Source organism: Ixodes scapularis, unplaced genomic scaffold (assembly GCF_016920785.2).
Source record: "Ixodes scapularis isolate PalLabHiFi unplaced genomic scaffold, ASM1692078v2 PGA_scaffold12__126_contigs__length_90152505, whole genome shotgun sequence".
Lineage (NCBI taxonomy): Eukaryota > Metazoa > Arthropoda > Arachnida > Ixodida > Ixodidae > Ixodes > Ixodes scapularis.
This window is the reverse complement of record NW_024609838.1, coordinates 2789099-2816274: the sequence shown is the minus strand read 5'-3', so window position 1 is coordinate 2816274 and position 27176 is coordinate 2789099. Positions and strand designations below refer to the sequence as shown.

The following is a 27176-nucleotide window of genomic DNA, read 5'->3' as shown; positions in this document are numbered from 1 at the left end:
TGTCGATGAGGAGTTCCGTAATTGAGCTAATCTAATAACGTTGACTGCTTGTCTCAGTAAAACAACCTCGTTCGAAAAAATACAAGAGTTGCGGTATTGAGGAAAGCCCAGTTCTTCGGTGATGATCTTTGTACGCTCCATCAACCACGTTGATCAAAACCGGGAATAAGTCAACGCCCGCAACTCTGACGTTACCATGCCTGATGTGACGGCACGACACGACCAACCCTGCATACTTGCGACATCAAGCACGACGTTTCGTATTGATGTTCATAATTGATTTAACTAATATTGAACGTGTTTTAGTAAAACAAAAAATGTCACATCTGACTATATGTAGGCCCTTTCTACGTGGCCAGCACAAAACCTTAGCAACTTCCGAACCTCACCGGAGAGTCCCTTTAGTATAGCTCCAATTTATCGCCTGCCAAGAAGAACGATCCTGATTGGCTGGAATACACGTTGCAAGGCAATATTCGTGCCTTTCTCCCAATCAAGATGTTCCATGGCCAACGCTATTAGATTAGCTAATCTAATAAAGTTGACAGCAGTCAAGAGCTGTCATGGCCCTCTTCGCATTATGTTCCGTCAGAGATTCCGCGGTTGCCAACGAAAACGGTGTGTGTTTCTGCTGATGCCATCTGAGCAGTTAGGCTTGGTTTTAAAAATGAATTACTTGAGCGGCGGAGGATCAAAAATTTGGAAATTGTGCGGAAGATGTTCAAAAAGCAATGATAATATAGTTAGGTGTTTTCTTAAAGACAATTGTGTTACCGGACAATCCATTTCAGTTAAGACGCAGCCGGCGCTACGACCAGTCAAGCAGCCACGAGGCCTTTTGTCTTTATGATTGGTCAATCGATGATAGAGCACGAATAAAATCATGATAAGCATCATGGTGGTGCGGTGATACGTCGGATGGACATTGCTTGCGCTGAAATGTGATTGGTGTTTTTTTTTTTATGGTAAACATCAAGTTGGCCCATAAATTGGCCGAACAAGGGCGTCGTTTCAAACATAGAGTTATTATAATGTACGGTAGAAGTCCCACGTGGAAGGAGTGTCTTTGGTATTTTGGATCTTACATTGAAGCAGACATTAACTTTTGCGGTACTCCTGTGCATTTATATGGGAAGACGCGGGTGTATTTTGTCTCATCGCCAGAGAATCACAGGAACCAGCTTTGTTACTGGGTCGTAGAGAGTAGTTGGTAACTTTATTAACATTGCAAAAGTGAAATTGCTTTACTTGCAGGATTTTGCCTATCAGTGAGTGTAGTTTAACTTCCCAATATTCCGGGTCCAGTTCTAAATCTTCCACAGGAAGTGTAAATGCGAGGAGCGAATCTAAGCAAGAATAACGGTCGAAAGGAAAGTAGGACTTGTACAAGGCGCGGCAACATCCCGATGACGCTAATATCGATAATATGCGATATGTGTATGTCACTGGGATGACCCCATTTACGAGTGGTTAAAATGCATAAAATAAAAAAGTACAAACGCTATATTTTTTTAGTTATTTATTATTGCGTTAGCATTAGTACACACATGACGGCGAAAAGCTGACGGCGTCTCTCCTCGGACAAAACAGTAGAAATGGAAGCGCGCCGCGTAGAGAGGAGAGTAGTGAAGGACAAAGGCGGAGAGGGAGGTGACGTCACGGAGTGGAAGCCAATGAGCGCGCGCGGATGCTGGGGCAACTCTGAACTTGCAGGTGCGCGGAGCGCGAATGCCTTGGTACGTAAACCTCACTGGAGAAAAGCGCCGATGTCGTGTTCGCGTATAACTGTGTCGGATAGTGCACGTAACTACATATCTGAAGTTTTCTTTCTTTGTTTTTTTTTTAATGCGAGGAAATCGAAAAAGAAAAGAAAAAAACGCAGTGACTTACCAATATTTTTTTGTAATCTTGACTGAGAAATGTTCCAAGCTATCCAGTACGTACTAATATTTCGTGATATTTGCTCTTATATTCGAGCGCAGAGAGAGAATGCACTCAGTTTTTTTTTCTTCATAAAAATGCATTATTGAAAGTAAATTATAGGCTGGTTGCCATCTGCTCCGATTTCAAACCGCACATTAGCGCCAGTTGAACCTCCAGCGTACATTATAATAATACTATTGTTTCAAAACGGTCCTTCTTCGTTACTCGTAAAGGCGTCGCCGCTGGGGCCGTCAAGAACACTATCCGCCTACATCATGCTCACGTGCAGGAAAGAGAGAGGGATCTTCTTTTTTTTTTAAACACCGCTTTTTCGTGGAGCTTTTTATGTGAAAGTTTTAAGCAACGTTGACACCTAAGAACGTTGCTGCGAACAACAAACAGTATGGCGTCTCGTGAGCAGACATTTGCACTCGCTGTTCCATCAAGAAACAAAATAAGAGTTTTGCGCATTTTGCATGCGCTGGGCAGAGTAGTTCTTCCAAGATTTGGTTGTCAAAGGAAAGAACGGCGGTCTTTGGCGTGTATTCCTGGGTAAAATAACATAAAGCTAATCTAAGATGCCCCTACATCTGTCTTAATTCGTCACATGAATGAGGGGGCGGGGGGGGGGGATTAGTATCATTCCGCGATGAGCCGGATGATTTTTTTTTTTTTTACTACGAGTATAGATCATTGCAGTAATCGTCTTCTGCGGTCCGCCGTCTTTGTCTACAGTGCTGCGGAACTCGCTCTGGGCATGCGCAATAGGTCTCTTCGGCGTGATGTCGGACGCCGTGCTTGCGTAAACTGTCCAGTGACTCAGCATTTCCCGCCTCGGTGATAATCAGTGGGAATATATATGCCCCATTACGACGATCCGAGCGGTGTCTAATTCAGTGCGTTTGGATTATTGTCCAGAAATCCGCGACGTTCTTTTAAAGCATAAAATGCGTTTCAACGCTACCCTCTAATCCCAAAATTTTGTCCGTCCGTCCCTTCGTCCATACATTTCCCGCTAAATATAGCGGAAAAATTGGTATCACGATAACTATACACGATTTCGGTTCCTCAGCAAAATATAGCGTAAAAGTTGACGTCACATCAGTTCAATTTCGCCGCTAAATTTGGGCGGGAAAGTGGCGTCACATGACCAATGCACCAATTCAATTACACGCTAAATTTAGCGGGAAAATTCTCGTCTTGTGACCCAGGCACGAATCCAGTTTCCCCGCTCAATTTAGAGGGGGAAATCGACGCCACGTGACCTGACGTCACGTGTGACCCATACAACATTTCTTCCTCGCTAAATTTAGCGGTAAAATATACGTCACGTGACGCAACAATATCCCCCCCCCCCCCCCCAAACAAAAAAAAAAATGGGGTGATGTTTATCGTTTATGCTTATACAGCCTAGAACTTCGTCTGCCTCGACGGGCGGCGAGTCTCCCAGCTGTAGATGAGAAATTTAGCCAGTGCGGTACAACCGCTAGCCTGGGGTCTTTAACGTGCATCACGCAGTAGTGATACACGACCGCACGCCGGTACGATGCTCATCCAGATCGAAACGGGCAGGGGTGGGGCTCAAACCCAGGATACCCGAGTTCTGCAGCGCGAGCTTTCGCTCCACGTGCTCCGAGCTGGTGTGCGCTAGCCCACAGCAGGTCGCAGCTGATCTAACCAGCATGCACAACACATAAAGGCACCTTAGCTTTAAAGGAATACTTCAACGAAATTTGAAAAATTCCCGTCGTGTTCAAAAATAAGTTGAATATGATTCACAATATCCGTAAATGACAATCGCACATTTGTATTTTGAGCCTAGTGGCTGTATTTTTCGCTATAAACGGCCCACTCTGGCAAGCGCTGGGAGAAGGCCCAGCGGAGGCCACGTGACATCCAACGCAATCGTGACGTAGGTCGTCTCAGGACGAGCAAAGCTACGGTGAGGCTGACGTCGAGAGGATGGCCTAGTCGTTCCAGCCACCGAAGCGGCTGCTTTTGTACGAATTTTGAGTGACGGGTTAATCTTCTATAATCTCGCAGGGGGACAATAGACCCTTTCCGGAATTCAGTCTGGCCACTTTGATCACTATCATCATCATCTGAAAACGGCATATCTGCTATACTAGTGGCGGCCTTCTGTTTACAGATGAAGGAAGAAGTTGAAGATGCTCCTGAGCAGATGATTCGATGCCTTTACATTATCGACGTTAGCGCGGCGTGAAGCAGGAATTGGACGCAAGAGCTGCGTAAGCGGTCATTCCTAACTCGGTCCCAGTCAATCTGTTAGTAGCACTCACTCGGCTTCAAAGCACCTTGATGTACAGGACTCTATCAAGGCGTCTATATGGGTTGGCGCTTCGTTCCGACTGGCCGCATTTCTTTCGCCATCGACACTAAAAGAGATTGAAAATAATTGTAGTGAAGTGCACATTCTCGTTTACCGTTGACCTTTAAGTGACGGTGCCCCATTAGATACTGCAGACCACAGGTTCATAGTCGCCATTAGTATAGTAAAAGATAAACTGCCATTTGAGTCACCAGATGGCACTGAATTCTGGAAAGGGTCTATAGCGGCTTCTGCGACACGCACAAGGCATTCTCGGGAAGAAGGGAGTTCCTCGTTCCCCTCTTCTTTCGTCGTGGCCGGAGGCGAGACAACCTCCGTCACCAGCTGTCAAGGTTCCTAGACGGGCACTACAAGCGAGGCGTTAGCGACATCCACCAGGTGCTCTTTGCTAATCGTTTAATTCGTTTTAAAATTCCTTTTCGTGACTTTTTTTAACAAGATATTGGTAGGTTCCATGTGATACTGCTCTTTTGAACACATATAGACCAAAAAATGAGCGCCGAAATTTCGTTGTAGTATCCCCTTAACAACTTAGACCGCCTGTTGATACTATCGTCCATCTGTCTCCCATTATTTTTTTTTCCCTTGGTCCTCAAGCAAGAAGCAAATGCAGTCACACTGCGCCGGCACTGACCGCGTCGTATTTATAGCAGTCGGGCTCGCTTTTCGCGCGGCACATATATATATATATATACACTAAAACTTACTACATTTGGTGAATATTTACAACGTGCAGCGGTAGAAATGAAAATGTGCAACTTACCTTCTGTTTTGAAACTCCACGTCGCACTGAGCCGGCAGTGTCGGTGCGTCTGCTCAGATGAGTGGGACAAGATTTACGTCATGCCGTCGACGCGCCGCTGATTATCAGTGTTGCCAAGCTGCCTGAGCCAGTAGTTTCGGTTTCGCCGTTCCGCCGGAACGAAACTTGGATGCGCGATATCTACAAAACTATATACGCTACCGAAAAACAAACTATATCTCGTGATTTAGGGTCGCCGACTCCGACTTAACAGATCATAACCCAGAATATGTTAAAATGGAGTGGAGTGGATGCATGAAAATGGAGTGGATGCATGCAGACGAAGAAGACGAAGAACAAGCTTATGCATGCTAACCAGACAACGTTTTTTTCTTTTTTTTCAAGATTTTGACAAGGAAAGGGAAAGACAACCGTACTCCCTCAAACTCGCTCCTGAGACCGGATTGGCCTCGTTTTCTTGCCTGCTGGAGGCTGTCCATCTAGGCTGATGGAATCACCAGGAGTCTTCTCCGTATCTTCTTGTGGGCTTTCTTAGTCCAAGACAGCTTTCTTTGTCTCTAATATTTTTTTAGTGGCGTCGTAATGAGTTTGCAATTCGGTTTCTTAGTTGTTTTTCATTTTTTTTCAATATAAACTATCAATGCGTTAGCATTTTATTCACGACGTTTTAGAAAGAGTGCTACACGATCGCCCGAGCTCGACCCGGGTCCGGACACAATCCGAGCTACCCGTCCCCGGCCCGTCCCGCGAGCCGGGCCGGGCTTTCGGGTTGGCCCGGCCCCGTCCAGAGCTCTAGTCTGTAGACTTTTGTACGATGTTTAGTGTTAGCAGCGTGTCGACCGCGGCTTTAGTGTATAAATCAGCTTGTCCCAGGGCTAACGCTTCGAGGGAATTACAGTAACACCCTTATAGTGCTGCGGTGCCCCCTAAAATTAAAGTGGCTGGCAATCTTAACAAGATACATATTGTTTTCTTTCTTTTATCTTACGAGCCGCAAGTTTACGAGCGCCCCATACCACATACATTTGTCACTTGTTCAGAAAGCATGAATAATCAACCGTACACTGTGTTGGAAACCCGATCCAATTCGCTGCTCCGACGCCTTGTTTACGTGACACTTGAAAAATACTATACTTTTTTTGTACCTCAAGAACCGTAGTTAAAAATAAGTCAGGCTCCATGCGGAGCTTTACTAACTTCGCCTTTTATGTGTAGAATTAAGAAACACGTAGGTGCATTTTAGATTCGATATGTGTTATCATCTCGGGATGTGCACGTTGCGAACGCCAATAAAATCGTTTCTCCCTCCGACAACCAAATCTTGGGGCCCAAAGCGCCGGGGCGACATATCTTACAAATCCGTACTCGATCTCTGCTTCGTGGCTAACCGTGGGACACTTGATTCAACAGAGCGCAGGCGGCGGCCTGGACGACGGTGGCCCCACGTCCCCGTTCCTGCTGGGCGGCGTGCCGTCCAGTCCGTCCCCGGACGACAAGGGCCGCTCGGGCAGTGGGGGCGGCGGCGTGCCCGGCGGCGTGGGTCCCCTGCTCCCGACGGCCCAGCCCCCGGCGTTCCCGTTGCTGGGCGGCAAGCAGCCTGGCGGCTTCCCGCTGTCCCTGCTCTACGGGCAGCCGTCGTCCTACCTCCTGGTCGGGTCGGCCCCGTTCATGCCGCTGCCGCCGCAGGGGGACCTGACCCGGGGACTGCTCTTCCCGCCGCTCCACGCGGGCTTCGACCCGCTCGCCAAGGTACTCCACGCTGTACGTGAGCCATGCACGCTTTCTACGTCCATCACGCTCTACCCTGCTTCTGTGGGAAACAAAAGAGCACTTGGGACTGGGACTTGGGAGGCAGTCGCTGCAGTCTCCTGAGGGCGCTCGGCGAATGACCAGGTGCTCAAAGTATCGCTTGGAAGAATCGTTCAGCGATTCTTCCAAGCGATGCGACGAAGCGACTTGCCAAGACCCGCTGTCTCTCGGTCGTTTGAAATCACATGCAAACAACGCACGTCACGACGAAAAACACGGTAGTGACGTCGCAAAAGGTATCGTTCTATTGGCTCCCGCCGGAGCCACTTCCGGGCGACACGCTGAAAACGGGTGTTATTTTCTGGAAATCCATAGAAAAAATGAAAGCCGTTTACAATTCCCTGTAACGCCGGTTGGAGCGCAGCTCTTGAGGAGGAGGATGGAAGCGTACTGAGGGACAGGTGACTCCTTAAGGTCACGTGAACTCATGGGAGGTCGGGTGACGTCAAGGGGGTCACGTGACATCGGGGGAGGGGGGTCACGTCACCTCAGGAGAAACACGTGACCTCAGGCGGCCACGTGACCTCAGGGGTCACGTGACTTCAGGGGGTTCACATGACTCCAGGGGGGTCACGTGACCTTAGGGGTCATGTGACCTTAGAGGTCACGTGACCTTGACGATGACGATTTGATGACGTCATCAGTGATGATGACGATGACGATGCGGATGCCAATGACGTCATCAGTGATGATGACGATGACGATGCGGATGCCAATGACGTCATCAGGGACGTCACTGATGACGTCATCAGTGATGATGACGATGACGATGCGGATGATGTCATCAGGTTGCATGCAACCTGGATTGCATGCAACAGGTTGCATACAACTCGTATGCCAGTTGCATGCAACTCCCGAAGGAACCCTAGGTCCTCCCGAGGTCTTACCGAAGAAACCCGAAGTCCTCCCGAAGGGACCCGAGGTCCTCCCGAAGGACCTCGGGTTCCTTCGGGACGACCTCGGGTTCCTTCGGAAGTCCTCGGGTCCCTTCGGAAAAATTTACCCATAATGCACCGCGCGGTTACGCCGACGGCGACGGCGACGCCGACGCCGCTCAAGCCGGAAACGGGCGCCTAAGAGCTGCGCTCTAAAAAGCGAAGGCGACGGGCGACGGGCGACGGCAATTCTCGTCGCTCGTCGCCGTCGCTTGGTCTGTCGCTCACCGAATCGCTTACATTGTCCCAGTCATGCAGATAGGAAGCAGAAGAAGCGACATTCCGGCTCAAGCCAGTCATACAACGAAATCCGAAATGAGGCCGGAAGTAGAGGTTGTGGTCCGTGGGAAACCCTCAAAGGTGACCAAACCAGCCGTTGGCACCAGATCAGCTCGTCTTTTCGTTCAATGGCGTCTTTTTGTTTTGTTCGGTTTTGTTCATCGTCGGGGGCGTGTCTCTCTAAACTGGCAGCCTCCCCCGGCTTCACCCCTGGTTACGTCATGTCGCCTCCAGAAGCTTCCTACCTCCCTTGTCCCAGTGCACACTGTACTGGTAGACCTAAACCTGTTTTCAACCTAGACGATCGCCGAGTACTATCTCCAACTTACAAACATCTACAGTGCACACAAAGGCATGGACACGAGCACGTGGCTTGGGAATGTGCATCTATGCATGCACGAGTTCTCGTACAAACAAAAGCATCCTGCTGAGCAGTGGCGTACCAACTTGTTTTTGATTGCGGGGGGGGGGGGGGGGGGGGGGGGGGGCAAACCAGCCGCCGGCCAGTGTTTGCCCTGCCCTGTGGCGGCTGTTCCAGGGGAGGCAAAACACATGCCTTGCCCCCCAACCCTGAGGACTGGGGGGGAGGGCAAGCGTCCCCCTTGCCCCCCCCCCCTGGTCGGTACGCCCATGCAGCTGAGGGAGGCTCGCGCGCTTGTGCCCGTGTCTTTGCTGTGAGATGGAGGATTGGACAAAGTGCAAACCCTCTCAATAGATTTGCCATCACCGTAGTAGGCAACAAAGTCCAACCATCTACCTCGGCCAGAGTACTCGGAATCTACATTGATGAAGACGGCTCATACAGAACCTGGATGGCCAGGGCCAGCCAGCAATACGAGACAATCATCCGTGTCATCAGAAGGATATGTAGTTCCAGAGACGAAGCGAACGAAGAAATTTCACTCCAGATGGTGAAGGCACTCATCGTATCAGAAGTCGGCTACTGCATTTCATATTGCAACGTCTCAAAAAGCCAGTGGAACAAACCGGAAACCATCAACAGATAAGCCGCGCGGGTCATTACCGGCTTACCCTGATTCACGCCAATAGCGACTAATGGAACATGCCCAGCTGAACACCTTACAGGAAACTGCAATGGTGCGATCTGTCGCCCGCCGTGAACGACTAACACTCACGACCCGGCAGAACCATTCTCAGTCTAACTCAAGCACACAAAACTCCCGCTTTCCGACCTAACAGAGAACGAACCCCGCTTGGGTGAGTACATCGACCTCGTGGAAAACAAGCCCATTCCGAAAAACGCAAGCTTCAGACATCTATATCGTCAGACATCGCAAGCCCGTAGCCACAACAAACCGATCCAAGCTTGGGAAGGTTCGGCTGAGAAACAAGCCATCTACTCAGTGTCACAGACGCGGCTTTCGCGACACTCCCAGACCAACTTGGTACCGTCGCAGCGGCAATACCAAGAAGAGGAGTTACATTTACCAAGCCATTACCGAACAGCACTTCCGTCAAAGGTGGCGAACTCGGAGCAATTCAATATGCAATTGAAACAATCCTCAAGGACACGACCATTGGACGGTAAGACTTCCACGCTTTTACTGACTCGGTAGCCTCGCTCACCCTTGCACGAAAGCAAAATCTATAAAAAGATGGACCTTCAGCTTTTTATGCAAGCTACGAAAGTCCAGCTGTTCTGGGCGCCCGCCCACACAGGCGTAGCTGGTAATGAGCAGACCCCTTCTACAGCTAGCTCTAATAGCTACACTCCGCGAGACACAGAAGCAGCCCAGCCACCTCCACGATCACGGCTACGCATTTTTCTCGCCCGAAGATGACGAAGCCACTATATGACCCCAACGAAGCTAAACAACAGATCAATTTTTCGTCCCGTAATGCGCTGAAGGAACATCTTCCGTCCATCTCCGACCCACTGCCGCGAGGCTCATAGGACGGAGAACGAGGGTGCTCTTAAGGTGCATTAGTACAAGTTGTGGACAACCAATACCGCCTGCACGCCGAACAGAAGAGCAGCGTGGAAAGAAAGGCGCGCACACCACCGACATGCTGCCACTGCAAGGACTCCCAACATGCGGTCAACCTTATATAGTTCACCTGTTACGGGGCTGCAAAGGCCTCGAGGCAACACGTACGGAAGAAGTAGTACCTAGAGGACGGAGTGACATCCAAGACAGAACCGGGTCTTCCCTCCAGGCCCTTCATGGCAAGCAATACCAAACTCTGCACACTCTTCTGGATTATATCCACGAAGCTGGCATAGAAGTGCACATGGGATTCGCCCCCCCTTCCCCACATCTCCCATACCGGGAGTTCAAGCCTCGATGCCATTGGAGAGTTGTAGGGAACCGTTTTTGCACGTCCGATACGACACGATGGGTTCTCCGGTATACGAACTGCGCATGTGCGAGCCTTCTGCGGCAGCGCATGCGCAGTGCGTACCCAAGGGCTCATTGCACCGTATCGGATGTGCAAAAGCGGTTCCCTAAAACTCTCTATTGACTCATTCCCCTCCGCCCTTAAAGCGGTCCAAATAAACACTTTACACTACAACTGTGAGGCGGAGTATAGATTGCAGCGGCTGGATCACCCCAGTGCTTTGCAAAAAGTAGACGCACAAGATTTTTTATTTCTTTTTTTAATGATTACTGACAAAGTGAGAACGGCAGGGAGAAGCTTCAGTTGTTGGAAGCTCCAGCGCAAACTTACTACCTTCGACAACGTTCGGTCGTCCAAAGCGCTGCCGAAGCACGGCGGAAGGCATGAAACGCGTGCTATACCGGGAGTTCGAAAGGCACGCCCCGTTATTCTCACCCTGTCGATGACTATTTGCGACTCTAGCGGCTAGAACGGAAAGCTGCGGCGGCAGGTTCGCCCGCCAGCCTTCTCGAGCAAAGCGGATATTCACAACCGCCAGACTCGTGTTAGTTTTCCCGCTAATTTTAGTGGATAAAGTGAATTTTTGTGAAGGTCAGTGACACTAAGCTATGTGTGAATTTAGCGGGGAAACAGAAGTGGTGCTGACGCCCCGTGACATCAAGTCGTCACGCCATTTTTAAAGCTAAGTTTGGCGGGGGAACTGAATTAGTGTTCAAATCATGTGACGCCGATTTCCCCGCTAAAGTTAGCGGGCAAAAAGCATGACATCAGATGACTTCATTTCACTTGACCTACACACAAATTAAGTTTACCCGCTGAAAAATTTACATGTGACCTGCCGCGGCTCTTCCAATCATGCCTGTAGCTGATCCCTAAACTTGATTGGTGCTAAGGTCACGTGATGTCATTCTCTTTTCTTAATTTAGCGGGGAAAATAAAAGGCCAGAAGCATACCTCCATGTGGCCTGAAGACCCTAAGAAAGCTAATTCCTTTAAAACGCGCGATGAAAATCGCCAACAGAGTGCTCCTTTGCCGGCAGTTGCTGCTTAACTTCGTACTGCAGGAAAGTGAACGCACAGGGTTCTGAACCCGAGCCCAAAAATGTCACAGTTCCTCGCGCTCTGTGTCTTCGCGTTTCGACCCCCGGGAATTCCCACCGCAGGAGCGCATGGCCTCGTGTCTGGACCTTGCCGCGCGGTCGTACGCCCACCAGCGCCCCGGGTCTAAGGGGGGCGCGGACGGCCGGAATCCGCTCCTGTCGGCCCCGACCCTGCCCTTCCCGTGGCGCGGACCCCACCTGGACATGATGGGGGGCTCGGACGGGGCCGGGGGGTCACCGCCCCCCTTCGGACAGGACCGCGGAGGGTCGCCGTCCAAGGGACTGGACCTCAAGCGAGCCGACCACTTGGCCGGTGAGTCGCTTTGGAAGCTACGTCTTTGTGATGGGCCCTTTCCGAAGTTCAACCTGGCAAATATTATCACTTCTTCTAGTTCAGCTGGCCTTAAGTGAACTATGAACCAACTAGCTCAGCTCAAGCCTGTTACAAATATGATCACTATCCTTACAACGCTTACTACTACTAGCACGACTACTATCATCATCATCTGTATGGCATCTGTGCCAATCACTGGCCTTCTTGAGGCTGATGAAGGTCAAGAAGTTGAAGATACTACAAAGCGAAAGATATGTGAGGAACATACGTGCGAGAAGTCAGTACAATTTACAACCAGAGGTCGGCATTTTAGGTCGCCCTGGCTCACCCTCACAGCCACTCACAAAAGCCCCTCACTCACCCGTTGCCCCCACAATCACACTCACCTTGACAGTCCTTCACTCATCCTCACTGAACCTCACGGCCCTCACGCACTTACGGCCCTCACGCCCCTCACGCCGTCACCGCCCTCAGGCACTGACAGTCCTCAGGCCCCCTCACGGTCATTCACTCACCCTCACACTCATGAATGTTCTTGGTACAGAAACTCACCCACCCTCACCTCACCTGTGAAGATGGGGTGACTGAGGACCCTCATGAGTGATGTTTGCGAGGTAGGAGTACGACACGACGCACGAATTAGATACAACGGCTGCGTAAACATTTTTTTTTTCTTTCGCAGTGTAGTTGAATAAATTTCTTGACACTAGTCTGACTCTAAAGCATTTCGATGGCGGCAATTTAATCGAGGGGCTTCTGGGTCGACGCTTTGTACTGGTCTGTTTTCATGTTCCCGCCATCAATATCAAACAAATAAAAAAACGAGGTGATCGCAGAACCAAGTCTCGTCTGCAATTAAAGGGGTATTCACACGAGGGAGAAATCCCGGGGATTTCTCCCCGGCTCGCGCGCATCACGAGATGAAAACGCGAGGCTTTTGCACATCGCAAAGCCTGACGTTTTCGTCGTGGGATGCGCGTGCCGGGGAGAAATCCCCGGGATTTCTCCCCCGTGTGAATACCCCTGCGAAAGGGAGGATGCCCGATAAAATACACGTGTCATGACTACCCTTAATTTGTCGAAAATTAAACTACCTTTCGCACCCCTCCCCCTTCTTTCCCCCACAATCCCGCGGTGCTTAATTTCAAAATCTCTTACCTCTTTTTTTTTTTATTTTGGTCATGGGGCACACTTTATTGTTACTGCGACCTTCTGTTTTACTGCTTCACGAGATTCCACAGCTACACAACCACCCTCGCGTCGCTTACCACCCTGAAGAACTATCAGAAACACTGTGGCAACGCGTAATACACCTTCGAGAGAAAAGTCAACGGGTCGGCGCACACCTAGTGGACGTCAATCGCAGATTCGAAACCTCCTGACCGGAGCAGCACGACACGCCGAACAAACGCGATCAAACAACAAAGCGACACGGTGGAATAGGGCAAGTAAAAAAAGAAAGAGAGAGAGAGATGACGCTGGGGGAGGGGGAAGGGGGGTTGAAAAGGGGAGCGAGGCGTAAAACGGCCAAATCAAACGAGACACGAAACAAAAAAAACAAAAACAAAAAAGTGACAGACAGCCGCGAGACGGAAAGAGATGCCGAGAGCGGTTATCGAATCCAATCCAAGTCTCGCAAAGGTCCGCCGAAAAAAAGAAGAAAAAAATAGGAAAAAGAACAAGGCCCATGTAGAAAGAGAAGTCAGCGGAGAGGAGGAAGGGGGGGGGGGGGGGTCGAGTCCGGCCGGCGTTTTCTTCCGGATCGAATGTCCCGACGGAAGAAAAATGCGGAAAGAATTATCGATTCGAACGTTAGCAACGTTCCCTCGATCGCGCGGGCGCGCGCGCCGTCCGGGCACGCGGGCAACCTACGCAGCAATGCGCGCCCTGTATTATTTTGCCCCCCTCCCTGTTGGCGTAATAGTGTGTTGATATGAGCGCTCGTCCATCTCGAGGCAGTCGGACAGCTCCCCCTCGATCCACGAATCCGCTCCGCGCGAGCTCGAAATCCGAGCGCCACGGCAATCAACGGGAGGGGGGCGCCCATTGACCGCAGGTTGCCGACGGCCCCACGGTTAGCCGCAAACGCTAACCTCCTCCTCCTCCTCCCCTTTTCCTAAAGCGACGCTCCGGAACCGGAACCATAGGTTCTCGTCCGTCTGTCTTGAGGTTCTCTTTTTTCTCTCTTTCGAGTCGGGAGAGGGCAAGAGAGGAAGAGCCAGGGTTATTTTTTTGGGAGGGTGGCGGGGTCCCAGATGGATCTCCCATGTCCGCGTAAATTGAGAACAGCTCGGCCGGATTAGGCCTATAGCTCGATCTCGGGAGCGCCCCGCGAGCGGGCTCGGGGTCGGGCGCACAAGAAACGAAGCCGCCGCCACCGCCGGCCGCCGCTGCCGGGGGCCCGGGTCTGTTTGTTTGGGCTGGCCACCTGGTCGGTTTTCGTTCGGCTCCCTTTCTCGCCTACTTCTTTCTTTATTGTTTATCTTTTTATTATTTCTTGAGATATAGGGGACCCCCCGCACGCTGTCGACAAGTGTGTCGACGGCGCGGCGTCTTCCGTGTGACAGGTGGAAACGGAAAGCGCGCTCGCCAGGATGCGGCGGTTGTAACGACGGACGGGCGGACCCGTGTCAATTTCCCCCGGGGGTTCAGGCTCCGAGTCCGGATCCTATTTAAAGAACAGTTCTTTTTTTCTCCCACGGCTGCCCGCCACCCGCGCCGATTGCCTATCTCTCCGAGTCGGCGTCTGGGCGGAAAAGGGCCGGCATCGACCATCCGATGCTGGCGGGGAGGGACGCGCCTCCGCAAAGCTCCGTTCACCCCGAAGCTGACAGTACGGTGTAGGCCACGTGAGCCCCCGGAACAATCAAACCGCCTCCCTTTCATCACCCGATCCCGCTCTCCGCGCGTGAATGTATAGATGGGAGTGTGATCACGTGACAATATGGAGTCGTACCATTGGTCCGACGATCACGTAGCTCCCGCCGCATTGTCAGGTTAGAGGTAACTGGAGTAGAGCCCGATCCGTTTAGCGCTTGTGTGCGTGTCTCTGGGTGTGTGTGTGCGCGTTGAAGGAAGGGAGCAACAAACACCAACAACAACAACAACGGATTTTAGGTAGCCTCCAGGCTTCTCGGGGTCGAAACATGTTTTGATATTCTTTTCTACGAGTTGCCTTTGTGTGTAGTATGGGATTTTCTGAACGCTGCGCGTGCTGCGAAATCGCCCAGAGCGCGGTGCCGGTATTAGATGCATGGACTGGATCTGCCGCTTCAATTTTTTTCCCCTCGCTGTCAAAGTTGAAGTGCCGGGTTCATGTATCGAAATATCGATTAGCTGTATAGATTTAAATTACTTTTTTGTGTGTGTGTGTGTGTGTATGTCGCACGGTGTTTGATGTATAACAAAGTTTAGAACGTGGACGATCGTTGTGTCCATTTTTGAACCGGAGGATCTTGTTCAGTATTCGGTCCTGCCTTTTTGTATATTTATTTGATACTCCGTTGCGTGTGCGCTAACTTGGTAAAAGATAAACTATATCGTTCATGATTGAGCGCTTTGTCAAGCGTAACTCTTAGTTACCGGGTCAGGTTGTATACCGTAACGCGTCACAAACATTCGTCGTGCCCAATGAATGGATGGATAAGTGCTAACGAATGTACCCTTTTTAGAGGGCGATAACTTGCGCTAAATGTTAAACACAACAAAAAAGTACGATTCATCCTTCGCCCTTTCTAAGCCAAGAAATCACGGCCGCCACTGTTGCTCGATGAGGTTTTCGAAAAGGGTCTCTCGGTGCCCGACGCAGTGCGGCATTCGACGCGTTGATTGGACGCGAGGCCCGGCCGAACGATGAAGCGGCGCTCGTGTCCGATCAGCGTCTGCGCTCCCGATCACGCCGCGATGACGTCACATTTCCACTGCAAGGGCTCTGCTATTTTCGACTCCATTTCGCGTTAAGTCCGGTCAACGCAGCCGGCGTTACCTCCGACGCCGGCTGCGTTACCTTCGCCGCATCCTGGGCGAAGGTAACGCAGCCCAGGATGCGGCGAAGGTAACGCAGCCGCATCCTGGGCTGCGTTACCTTCGCCCAGAAGGTAACGCAGCCCAGGATGCGGCTGCGTTAAATTGCATTGCCGAAAGTGCGTCGTCATGGTGCGCTCGTTGTCTCTGTACCTTGGCCATCCCCGGCTAAGCCGTTCGCGTACAGCGAATGCGCTCCGATTCTGTGCTTTCTTCTGAACGCGATCGGTTCAGACGGTAAACAGAAGACCGACAAAAGGGACTTTTAGGGAACCGTTCATTTGATACGGTACGAACTGCGCATATATGCGGTTTCCTAAAACTCCCTTAAACGGTTTCCTAAAACTCCCTAAAGACAACGGGTGCCATGACCATGCACTTTTGGCGATGCTCGATTGGCACGATCGAATCGTACATGTCGGCTGCGGTATAACTTTACGTGAAACAAGGTACATTGGGTGTTTTCACTGATGTCATTAGGGACCTTTCGCAAATCGTTACCGTGTTCGGTAACGGTAACAGTTTGCTAAAAGTCCTTCTAAGGAATATTCACTGGCGGTTATAGCTGTGTGCGCGACTGCTGAGCGCGTGCTGACTGCGAGCTTCCGCAGTTGTATTGTAACGTGCGTTCCACACCATTGAGACTGCTGGTCTCAGCAGCCTATTAATGTGAGCTCGTTCTGAGCCTGCGCTCTAAACAGCGCCCTCAGATATGGTGCCCGGTGAATACCCCTTATTACGCCTACCATTTTGTTGTTAGAAGCTGCCTGGCGCACTGCCAAAGGCGAACGTTTGAAGGAACCATCCGGCACCATCGAATCCATAGTGCACTGGGGCCCGTATAAGTTTCATTGCGGGACGTCTAACAACAAAATGGCTGATCGGCGTCGCGTGAAAACGCCCTATATAGACGGTGTCGGTTCGACTCTATACTAACCTGTCTTTTGAAGCGCCCAAAACTCTGCCGTGTTTTTGACGAGGTGCCCCATGCAGCGTGCGCTTTGCGACCCGTCCTGCGGTTTGGACCGTATTCTACAGGCCCCCTGGGTTCTCCCAAGTGGAGCCTGGGACAGGCCACGAGCTGCCCCGTCTGCGGAGTCACGCTGGCGCAGGCGCAGATGGCGGACCACTTCCAGCTCGAGATGGACAAGCTCGCGGATTTCTACAGGTTGGTCCATGCGTACGGCAACGCGCGGTCCCGCGCACGCGCCGTGCGGACAGCGGCGTCACCTCAACAGCGTGACGGTAGAACCACGTTAGCGAACTCTCGAGTTCGCCTTACGGGCTTTCAGCTAGTTCGGTTCATATTTGTTGATGTTACCGTCCGCCAAAAACCACAATCTCGGCGATGTGAAATGTTCGCTGTGAAAGGTTTGCGCAGGCTGGCCATTAGCACGATACCTTGTCAAGAGGTCCAATAAGTCGAAAGATCCAATATTGGACCTCTTGCTTCGCTGGATGTCTTCACTCGATAGATTGGTTGTATCGTTGGACCTCTTGACCCATATTAGATCTCTTGACCCATGTTATAGATCGCTTGACCGATGTTATAGATCGCTTGACCTGTGTTAGGTCTCTTGACCCGATGGATACCGTGACCCGTGTTATATGTCTTGACCCGTGTTGGATCTTGTAACTCGGTGGATCTCTTGGTCCAAGTTAGATCGATCTTGACTGGGTGGACCTCTTGGCCCACGTTAGATCTCTTGCTTCAATGAATCTCTTAACTCACGCAAGAGTCCTTCACTCCGTGAATCTCTAAACCCGGCTGTCATCTGACTGCCAGGTCCCCTGAGTCGTTAGACTTCTTAACCAGAAACGCATCAACATGGCGGCTGATCTTCCTTCGTGTAATTTAATGTTTGTTTAAACAACTTTCAGTTGCCGTCGCTGGGTTGACCGGTCTCACGAGGAAGCGTCTCTGGTACGTACACGTCATCGGTCTCAGCCCACTCGTCTGGCTCTATACCAGCACTCGACGATCGATCTCTGATTGGCCGCTCTCGCGCGTGCGCAGCCGGAGCCCCAAGTGCAATGCAGGCCTAGCTACGACGCCGGCAAGCGGTCGCCGCTTTCTCGTTGGGAGGTGAGTGCAAATGACCGCCATCGAGTCCCTTGGAGGTCAAGTGGCGCGGGTTGTTTTCGGTGTAAGCAATACGGTGCCTTGCACGTGACATCTTATAGTACCGTACCAGCCGCCATTGCTCTGTACCATGGTCCTTTGTCCGTACCTTCGGCAGCATACATTTCGTACCATCGAATTTGTTCTTCTTACCAATCCTTGTCGAGAAGAACAAAATCGATGGTTCCAAATGTATGCTTCAGAGGATACCGGCACAGCAGCATGGTACGGAGGAATAACGACCGATGTGACGTCGATGCAAGCTATGTATAAACAAATGAAGGCTGCATGTTAGCGTTCACCGGATAATTTGTTACGGGTAAGCTTGTCCCTTAAGCGAAAGGATGACGCGTTTCGTTAAGTAGAAGCGTCTAACAACTGAGTCTACACGCAACATGTGACGCGACAATTATTGGTTCTTTTTACAGACATACCTCAAGGTCCGTGGAAACCGGCATCAAAGGCTGAACGGTAAGAATACACTGCTATTTGTCACTCCCACTTAGTCTTAAGAAAGAGTTAGTATGAATTAGCGTAGTTACTTCGTACCTGCAGAACAGTACGTTGACTACATCATTCATGATTATGCCATCAGCACCGAGGTAACATATGTTGTCTTTGACTGGGCTGAAGGGAGTTACGTTAGATTCGCATGGATAAGTTAAGCTTGATGTCTGATGCCGAATAGAATGCAACGTTTTGCAGGCTGTCCCTAATTCCTCCACTATTCAAGGTAAATTCGCACGATGTCTTAGTTATGTACTATAAGCCACTAATCTACAAGAAACGACGTGGGTGTTATGGCTATTGTCGTCACCAAAACTTACGCAGGTAAGGGCCAATTGGAAACGAGTCTCGACAAGGCTGTTCACTACTGTCAGCTACTGTTTTCTCGGATACATGGATTCATGAACGGCAGAATAATTTTATTCGGGTAGCGGCTTGCTCCATTTCGCCAGTGTTCTTATTTTCAGCACTTAGCAACCACCTATACGCAAAAAATCAAGGTCGGGCCTTTTAGCAAACTAACCTGCACGTCTAACCCTATCTAATGGCCAGCATTGTATTCATAACGTTAAGCAAGAAGGGAAAAAAAGACACGAGGATAATAAGCGCGGACGAGTTTTACAAAATCACCAGAACAGATGTGAAACGCTACTTCAATCCCCCCCTCAAAACTTCGGATCCCGAAGTTGAGACGGGTTTCTCGCACGTAGCCCTCTGCGGTCGACGACGCCGAGCAGAACTCCCGTTGGACCTCCAGTCGGCGGACGGTTCCCCACCGGGCACACCGCACGGCAGGGGGCCCCCACCTCCGCCGCCGTCGCTCAAGGTGGAACTCTCAGACAACGCGTACGACCACGGTGAGTCGCGGCGCCCTTCTGACGTTCCCGGCGATGCGCTAACCCTAACCCTCACCGGGTCGGTGCCCGACGGCCCGTGAGCCAATAATGTCGGCATCTCCAACACGTGGGAGTCGGTTGAGCGCGTCGCAGTTATGGCATTCGGCAATGTCCCTACCCCACCGCCGTGGTGTAGTCGGGCGGAGGGACGCTAGCAGACGACTGCGGGAGCGTAGCAGACGACGGATGCCGGTTATGGCGGGAGGGAGGGTTGCGGACGGTGGAGGCCGGTTATTAAAAGAGTTGGTCACGCGTGCGTGTCTGTGTGCGGTGGTGCTTCGCAGAGGGTGCAAGAGGAGGAGGAGGCAGCAAAGATCCGATGCTGCGTTCCCCGGCCACAGGGAGTTTTTCGGAGTCCGGGGAGCAGTCGCGGGACCGACAGACCCCCGGAGCACAGGGACATGGGTGAGCTGTGTTGGTATATAGCTATAGAGTACAGCGACTTTGTCGAAAGGAAGTGCCTAGGAAATAAAAATAAATAAATAAAAAACGAGATTGAAATGTTAAATAAAAAAAATAAGGAAGTGGAGGGCAGAGGGACGGTTGGCTGTCATGCAAATCCCCTCGAAATAATTCAATTAGAGCTCCGTTCGACAAGATGTTCTTCTCTTTCGAACCAGCGCAATATGCACGAACAAAAAATAACAATAATAAAAGAAAAGGAAGATGGGGAGTAGTAGGGAGTGGGGTGGTCCGCTTTTGGGGAAACTGGCTCTGGCGTTTTCGCTCGTCAGCCTCGTGAAAGAAGGGGGAAAGGGCGGGGGGGTGAATGACATGGATCGCTTTTCGCGGCAGCGCTGACTGGGACCGGCTTTTAGCCAAATTGCGGGAGGTCGTGTTGCTTTTTTTTGACTATCACATTTGTTTAGATGACTAGTATTATTAGGTTTATTTTTTGAAACACGGCGAAAGTGGCGGTGGTTTGAGACGGTGTAGACGGTCAAGTGGTGTCTTTGTCCGTCAGTAAAACATTATGTGTGATTTTTTTTTTTTTTTTTTTGCTCAAATTGGTTAAAGTTTTTGAGAATGACTTGTTACGTCCCCGGAAGGAGAAAGAAAATCAAGTTATGCACGCAGTTTATACGTTGCCCGAAATAGGTCTTTCGAGATTTGGTTGCCAGAGAACAAAAACGATTCCTGTTTGCATCTGAAACGTGTACTTTTTCTTGAAATAACGCATATCTAGGCTTAAACACGTACACAAACCTCTTACTTCGAGACATAAAATGGAAAAAATTAGGAACGCTGCGCGCGGAGCCGCACTACTTTTACTACAGTTCTTGATGGGAAAATGAGTAGCAGGCGATGCAGTCTCAAGCGATCGGACAGTCGGATCGACCAAGGAAACATTGTTTTCGTTCGATTTTTTTGCTGCTTTCCAGTTGGATTACGCCAAAACTTTCAAACAAAAATACATAAAAACAAAAGCTAGCAGCTATGCTATGGTCGCGCTTGAAAGCAGGCGTTTGAACCGGCTTCAGTTCGTGTTGGGGGAAAAAAAAAAAAAGGATGTGTCCACACTGATATAGATATGACAGGCAGCGTGTTACATCGATTACACGTCCAAAAACGGACCTAGCACTCCTCACTCTAGCGGAACAACACTGACTCCGCGACGCTTTAGCTCCTGCTCACAAAGTGTGTTAAGTTTTTGTTTATTTATTTGTTTTTTGAGGGAGAGGGGGAGGGGAGGGAACGCGGCCGGGAACCATGTGTTCAGACCCGCTCAGCCTTTCCCGAATCTCGGAGTTCGAACCCGGTTCACGTTTTCGAGCCTACCCCTCTTTTTTATTTTATTTTCTCTTTGTTGTTCTTTTTTCTTTTTTTCTTGTTTTTTTAAGGGGGAGCGTGGGAGAGAAAGAAAGAGTGAAAGATACAGGCGTGCGCTCGCCGAGCGGTCGGAGACGCAAGCCAGTCGAAGCGTGACCGAGATTTTTGCTTTTGTCTACGCCGGCGTAGCTTTCGTCGTGTTCCCGTTGACAGACAGGATGAACGTGTGTGACGTGGAGCCTAGGGTTTTTGGGGGGAGATTCCGCTAGGATTTTTTTTTTTTTAGGGAGTTTTGGGAAAAGGGGACTTGTGCAATCCACAAGCGTAGGGGTCGGTGGTGAGACCTTGCTGAATGATGAAAAATGGAACGAAACAACGCCGTGGTGGTGTCAGTCTGCTACTGGCTTTTAGGTGTCCGATGCGCTAGACCGGTGGCTTCAATTAAATTGCGTTCGCGGCGCTTGCGTCTCAATGTATACGTTTGGTGTCGGGGGTATTTCATGTCGGGGATGATGGACAGTTGGCGAAAAATGAAAAAAAGTATACGCGCCCTAAAAAATACTAAAAAAAAAACGACTCCCGCACATTTTGTTGGTGTAAAATTATTCGTTTGGTCTGAAGGTGATTCCCATGAAACTTTATAGACCAGGGGTGGCCAAACTACGGCTCTTCGAAGGGTCCAAGTGCGGCTCCTTGGTACACGTCCCTTCTCCTCCTGTATCCCCCTCCCCCCCCCCCCCCCCCCCCCAAAAAAAAAATGTCTCGAATTAAAAAAAAGAAAGTACACAGTCTTCGCAGCCTTGTACTACACTACGCACACACAGTAGCTCTTCGTTTTGAGACATACATGTGTCCAGTGACCCTGTTTTCTTTATTGTTCGAGAAAGAATTTCGAATCGCATACGCATAAGATGGGCGGCTAGCGAACGTTGCATTCATTTTTGTTTAGCGGTTGATGAAACGTTTTTGCTGCCTCGCATCATTTGTCGTAGTCGACAATTATACTTGTCCCGGTTGGAAAGGACTGTTTCCTTGATATCGTTTCTTGTTAAAAGTAGCCTCCCTCCCCCCTCCTTTTTTTTTTTTCTGCGGCTTCTTGAATTTTTGTTGTTCTGTCTGCGGCTATAGACCATCCCGGCGTTCACAAAGAGGCCCGCGTTCGCCCGCACCCGAGCAGAAACCAGATTCGAGAGAAACGAAGCGTTTGCTCATGCGCAGTGCGGACAGCAGCGCCAGCGCAGTTGCGTGACCTCAGAGGCCAACAGCCAATAGGATCGCGGCATTAGACGCCGAACGACCAATCAGAAAGCGAGCGGGGAGCGATCATGAGGCATGCCCCTTGTGTGTGTGTGTATGTGTCTCCCTTTTACTCGCTTTGGTATATAAGGTATATTCTACGTTCAAAGTTCGTTCTGAGTCGTTCTAATAGTATACTCTACCGTAGGGTTATCTCTGAGTTTGGGAGACTCTACGCATCCAAAAGCACTCATTTTATCGCCCCCCCCCCCCCCCCCCCCATATATATATATATATATATATATATATGAGAGGGTGAATTTTTGTGGGGAGTAAACAACTTTGTCCAACTTCCTGCGCAGCTCTCCGGTCACGGGCGAAGGGGGCCAAGGCTGCGCGTTGGCGGCCGAACCCGGGTCTGAGCCCTGCGCCGATGACGGAACGCCTTCCGACTTGAGGTGAGAGAGAGAGAGCGGTGGTGACGTGGCAAGCGTCCACTGCTACGGCTGTAACGACAGCCAAAAGGCCGTAGTCAGACTGTTCATAAATCGTACAAAAATTACACAGCGATCCCAAAGGACACACGCCTTGGGTGTGCAAAGACTTGGTTAAGGTTATTTAATTTTTTTTTATTAGGATGTGGGCAGGCATAAGAGAAAGTGTCAGTTTTGAGAAATGTTGGTTTCTGAAAAATAACAATTTTATTAATTACCAAAAACCCCTTTTTTTTCGTAATTGTATTGTTTAAAAAAAATGTCTCAGGACAAAGAGGTTTGTCACCGAGTCCACGTGGCGTCGCGGAGTGCGCGTAATAATTATATTAATTATATTAGTAATATCAATATTATCCGACATGTCCGGCTGCGTCATTTTCCCTAACCTTGCACCTGTTCCACAGGAGTGGCACCGCCGACGAGACGATCCGGTGGAAGTGCGTCGTGTGCTCGGTGAGTCATGAAATCCTATCCGTTGCTACCAACGCAAAAAAGAAAAAGTAAATGGCAATCTAACGTAGTGTTTAGTGCCGTCTTGATTGACTCCTTCTGGTCTCGGCTCTACACAGTTCTGGCACGTCTACTTTCCCGCAAAACAGCGTCAGCGTCAGCTATTGACAGAGTCAATAGCTGACGAGTTTTCGTTCGGTTATAGATCGTGCTCAATGTCAAAACGCAAATATTTATCTTTATATGCGTATTTTGAGTTTCAAACTTCACCTAGCTCTCTCTATAGGTTGCATCGACAGACCCTTTTTGTACTTCAGTGCCATCTACCGACTCAAGAAGCAGTTTCAATTTCAACAGACCAATTCGGTCATGAAACTGTATTTGATCCGGCACCGTCACTATCGCACGTCAATGGCAGACAAAATTGGTTCCTCCGTCGGCTCGTAATTCTTTGTTAATTCTGTTAGAACTGACCAGTACAGCGCGACGATCCCATAAGCACCTCGAATCAATTTTCGCCATTAAAAGGCTTTACAGCCAAACTTGTGCCAAGGGATATATTGGACAACACTCCGAAGTAAACGCTCAAGCAGCCGTTGTATCTGGTTCGTGCATCGTGTTGTGCTGACGTCTCGAAAGCGCAGGCCTCGCACTACATCCCGAGTTTTTTAGCGTCTTCAACTTCTTCCTTCGTCAGCCTCAAGAACGCCGCCATTAGTTCGGCAGACGTGCCATACACTGAGATCAGGGTGTAAGATAGACAGGTGGGGAAACGGCCCATAGAAGCCTACCGCAGCGCCGTGACCGGATTGTGTACTCGTCTGCTTGCGGGTACCCCCGCTTTGCGACAGATGGCGCTGCGGCGAGAGGAAAAAAATCGGAATCGGATTTGCGTGGAACTCTATGGGAGAGTGCGCAAAATAAACCGAGAGCACGACAGTCCTCTATTGAAAATCCACGAGAAACCATCTCCGTCAGTTTAGTCGGTCGCCCACACGGAGTGAGAGTTCGTGGTGCTCCACATAGATGGCGCCACGGAAAAAGAGAAAGCCGAGGGGTACACAATCCGGTCGCTTATTTGGCTCTCGTTTCCCCACCTGTCTATCTTTTACACCCTGACTGAGATGATGACAGTGATCAAATTTTCCCGCCCGAATTTCGTAAATGGGTTTATCGGCTCTGACAAACGTTTTGCGGGGAAGCACACGCGCTGAGTTTATTTTTTTATATTGGAGTTGACAGTATCTATATGTCGTATATCTGTTGTTGTTGTTTTTCTCGTCTGTGACCTCAGGAGCCGTACCGGACTCCGCTCGTGTCCGTCTGCTGCTGGCACGTCCACTGCGAGCGCTGCTGGCTTCAGACATTGGTGAGTCCCGGATTCTGGAATCGCCCCTTGGCGCCTGGTTTTGGTCCGCCTGGATGTCTGTAGATATCCGGTGATCGAGCAGATCTTTCGGAACCTTAGGAAATCCGGAGTCGCCATTAAATACGACGAGAACAACCCTATAGGTGAACATCAAAGTTTCTCGAGATTCAAGTTGCCCGGATGATATAGGGGAGAAAATATACTTTTCGTGTAGTTATTGACAAGTGCAGGTGTTCCCGCTATATTTAGCGTGGAAATGGAATTGTTCTATAATTAATCACCAGTTCCGGTTTACCCGGTATAGGTAGCGAGAAAATTAAATTTCACACTCTCGCGCTATTTTTTTTTTTTTTTTAATTTTTACTTGTATTATGAAACACTAACCCTAAACTTGTTCTGCATAGAAAACAATATTAGACAAGCCCGATCATGCTGACCAAGACAGGGAAGCACCGAATACGTATGGAATGAGCTGGGCACATGCCGCGTGTGTGACGTCACACTATATCATGACGTCACATGTTCACGTGACACCACGGCGTCACATGTTCGCGTTACGTCATGTGGTATCACGATGTCACATGACGCCACAATATCACGTGACATCGTGATCCTCCGTGACGGCTCTTCACAGTGGCTTTCTCATAGAGTTTGGTTCATCAAACACACACTGTAATAAAACATAAAAGAAAGAAAAACTAACGGTGCGTTTGATGGCGTGTCTCACGCAGGGATCGAAGCGGCTGTGTCCACAGTGCGACGCGGTGACGTGTCCTTCCGACCTGCGCAAGATCTACCTGTGAAGCGAGCGGGAAGAAAACACGCGCAGCCGTAGAAACTGTCACTGGTGCTGCTCCGAGTCGCTCGTCACCGCCGCCTCTGCCGCCGCCCGATGTCGCGCGGTCGTCGTCGGCGGCCGAGCGGGACGCAAGGCCGGGACTACGTCGTCGTCCCTACCGCCACATACGGTCGTCGCCACGTAAACCACCACCTTTCCTCCACCACTCCAGGGAACCCGGAGCGTCTGCTTTCCCGCAGAGCACTTGGGAAAGCCAATCGCGGAAAACCTAAACCTAAAAAACAGAAAAAAAAAAGATGTGCAGTTTTGCGTCTCATAAGCAACGCTTTGAATGCATTTTTCTCTTTATTCTGCCGTTGTTTTTGAATATTTCGTAAGGCTTCTCAAGTGTCTCAAAGTCCTCTCTCTTGCCTTTTTTTTTTTTTACTTTTTTTTTTAACATTTGCGTTGCGTGGTTAGTGAAGCATGCGGCGTAAAGATGTTTGGCACTCGACCCGTGGCCACCGTCAAAGTTTACAGAGGTCACCGTGGCAGTCTTCACTGTACTAATTCAGCGTTGGGCTCCACTAAGAAAGCCGGTTATACAACAAAAACTCTGTGCACCGTAGCACTGAGCACAGTTAAACGTCACACGCAATGCAAGAGCGCAAGCCGCTTTTCTTTCCTTTTTTTAAGTCGCAGCATTTATTTATTTATTAGCGACGTGCAAAGGAAATAAAACAGAGGTTTGTGTGTGTTGGCTCTGAATCACACACGCCACTGTCGCTTTGGAAATTGAGGACTCGGGGGAAAAAAAGGCATAGTTAGAAAAGTATAAAGAAGAAGAAAGTTTTTGTTCTCCAATCACCTTATTCAGCCCCATCAATGGCCGAGATTCCTGCGTGGCTTGCGCGCCTATTGGCTCTCCCAAGAGCATTGCGGGAGAGTTCGACGCTGCGGCTCCCGGAGTGCACCACGACCCCTCGTCGTCACCCGTGTGCGGTCGGCCGCGGTCCCATATCCCCTTTTTTCCCTCGCCCCAGAAAACCAAGACTCCCCCCCTTCGTCCGGTGTGCGCCTGTACATAGAGTGGTTGACCCCCCGTGGTACGCCCCTGTTGAGTTCTTTGACCGCCTCGTGCGTTAATAAAGACAGGTTCTCCTTTTTAAACACCCCGGCCCATCTTCGTTCGTTGCGCCTTCGCTGGCGCGCTTTCCCTGGTAGCACTCTTAGTTCCGCGATGTCCTTAGGATGTCCTAACATTCTGGGGATGTCCTGTGGACGTCCATGGGACATCTCAGAACGTTGGGACATCTTAAGGACATCCTAAGGATATTCACAGAACTAAATGTGCTACCAGGGTTATAACAGGAACGCCAGAAGAAACACACGAATTTGAGACCCCCAGAGGGAGGATCATACGCAACAGCCTCCGATGTATGGTGGGGTTTCATTTTAACCGTGGGATACGATATTTCTGGCTAGCAGGGTGCCTCCGAAGTAAACGAAGCAATGTCACAGACGAGACTAAAATCACAAAAATGGTGGAACATCATCAACGTAAAGTATTAACGTTATTCGGGCGAGCTGTAGCGCCACGAAAAGATGTAATATGTCACGAATGAACTGTAAAGAAGAAGGTAATGCTATAAAAAAAGTTTTAGTTTGTTCGCGCGA

General features: G+C 50.0%; 1 protein-coding gene across 1 annotated transcript in view; it reads left to right on the top strand.

Moving 5' to 3' along the window:
• Positions 1 to 25524, top strand: part of LOC121048491 — a 58443-nt gene extending 32919 nt beyond the window's left edge. The window contains exons 2-11 of the mRNA XM_040504899.1: positions 6447 to 6797; positions 11584 to 11833; positions 16916 to 17045; positions 17759 to 17801; positions 17895 to 17963; positions 18428 to 18470; positions 19217 to 19439; positions 23307 to 23355; positions 24647 to 24721; positions 25453 to 25524. Coding sequence (XP_040360833.1) covers positions 6447 to 6797; positions 11584 to 11833; positions 16916 to 17045; positions 17759 to 17801; positions 17895 to 17963; positions 18428 to 18470; positions 19217 to 19439; positions 23307 to 23355; positions 24647 to 24721; positions 25453 to 25524 — 1305 coding nt within the window. The remainder of the gene's footprint in view (positions 1 to 6446; positions 6798 to 11583; positions 11834 to 16915; positions 17046 to 17758; positions 17802 to 17894; positions 17964 to 18427; positions 18471 to 19216; positions 19440 to 23306; positions 23356 to 24646; positions 24722 to 25452) is intronic.
• Positions 25525 to 27176: the final 1652 nt, after the last annotated feature.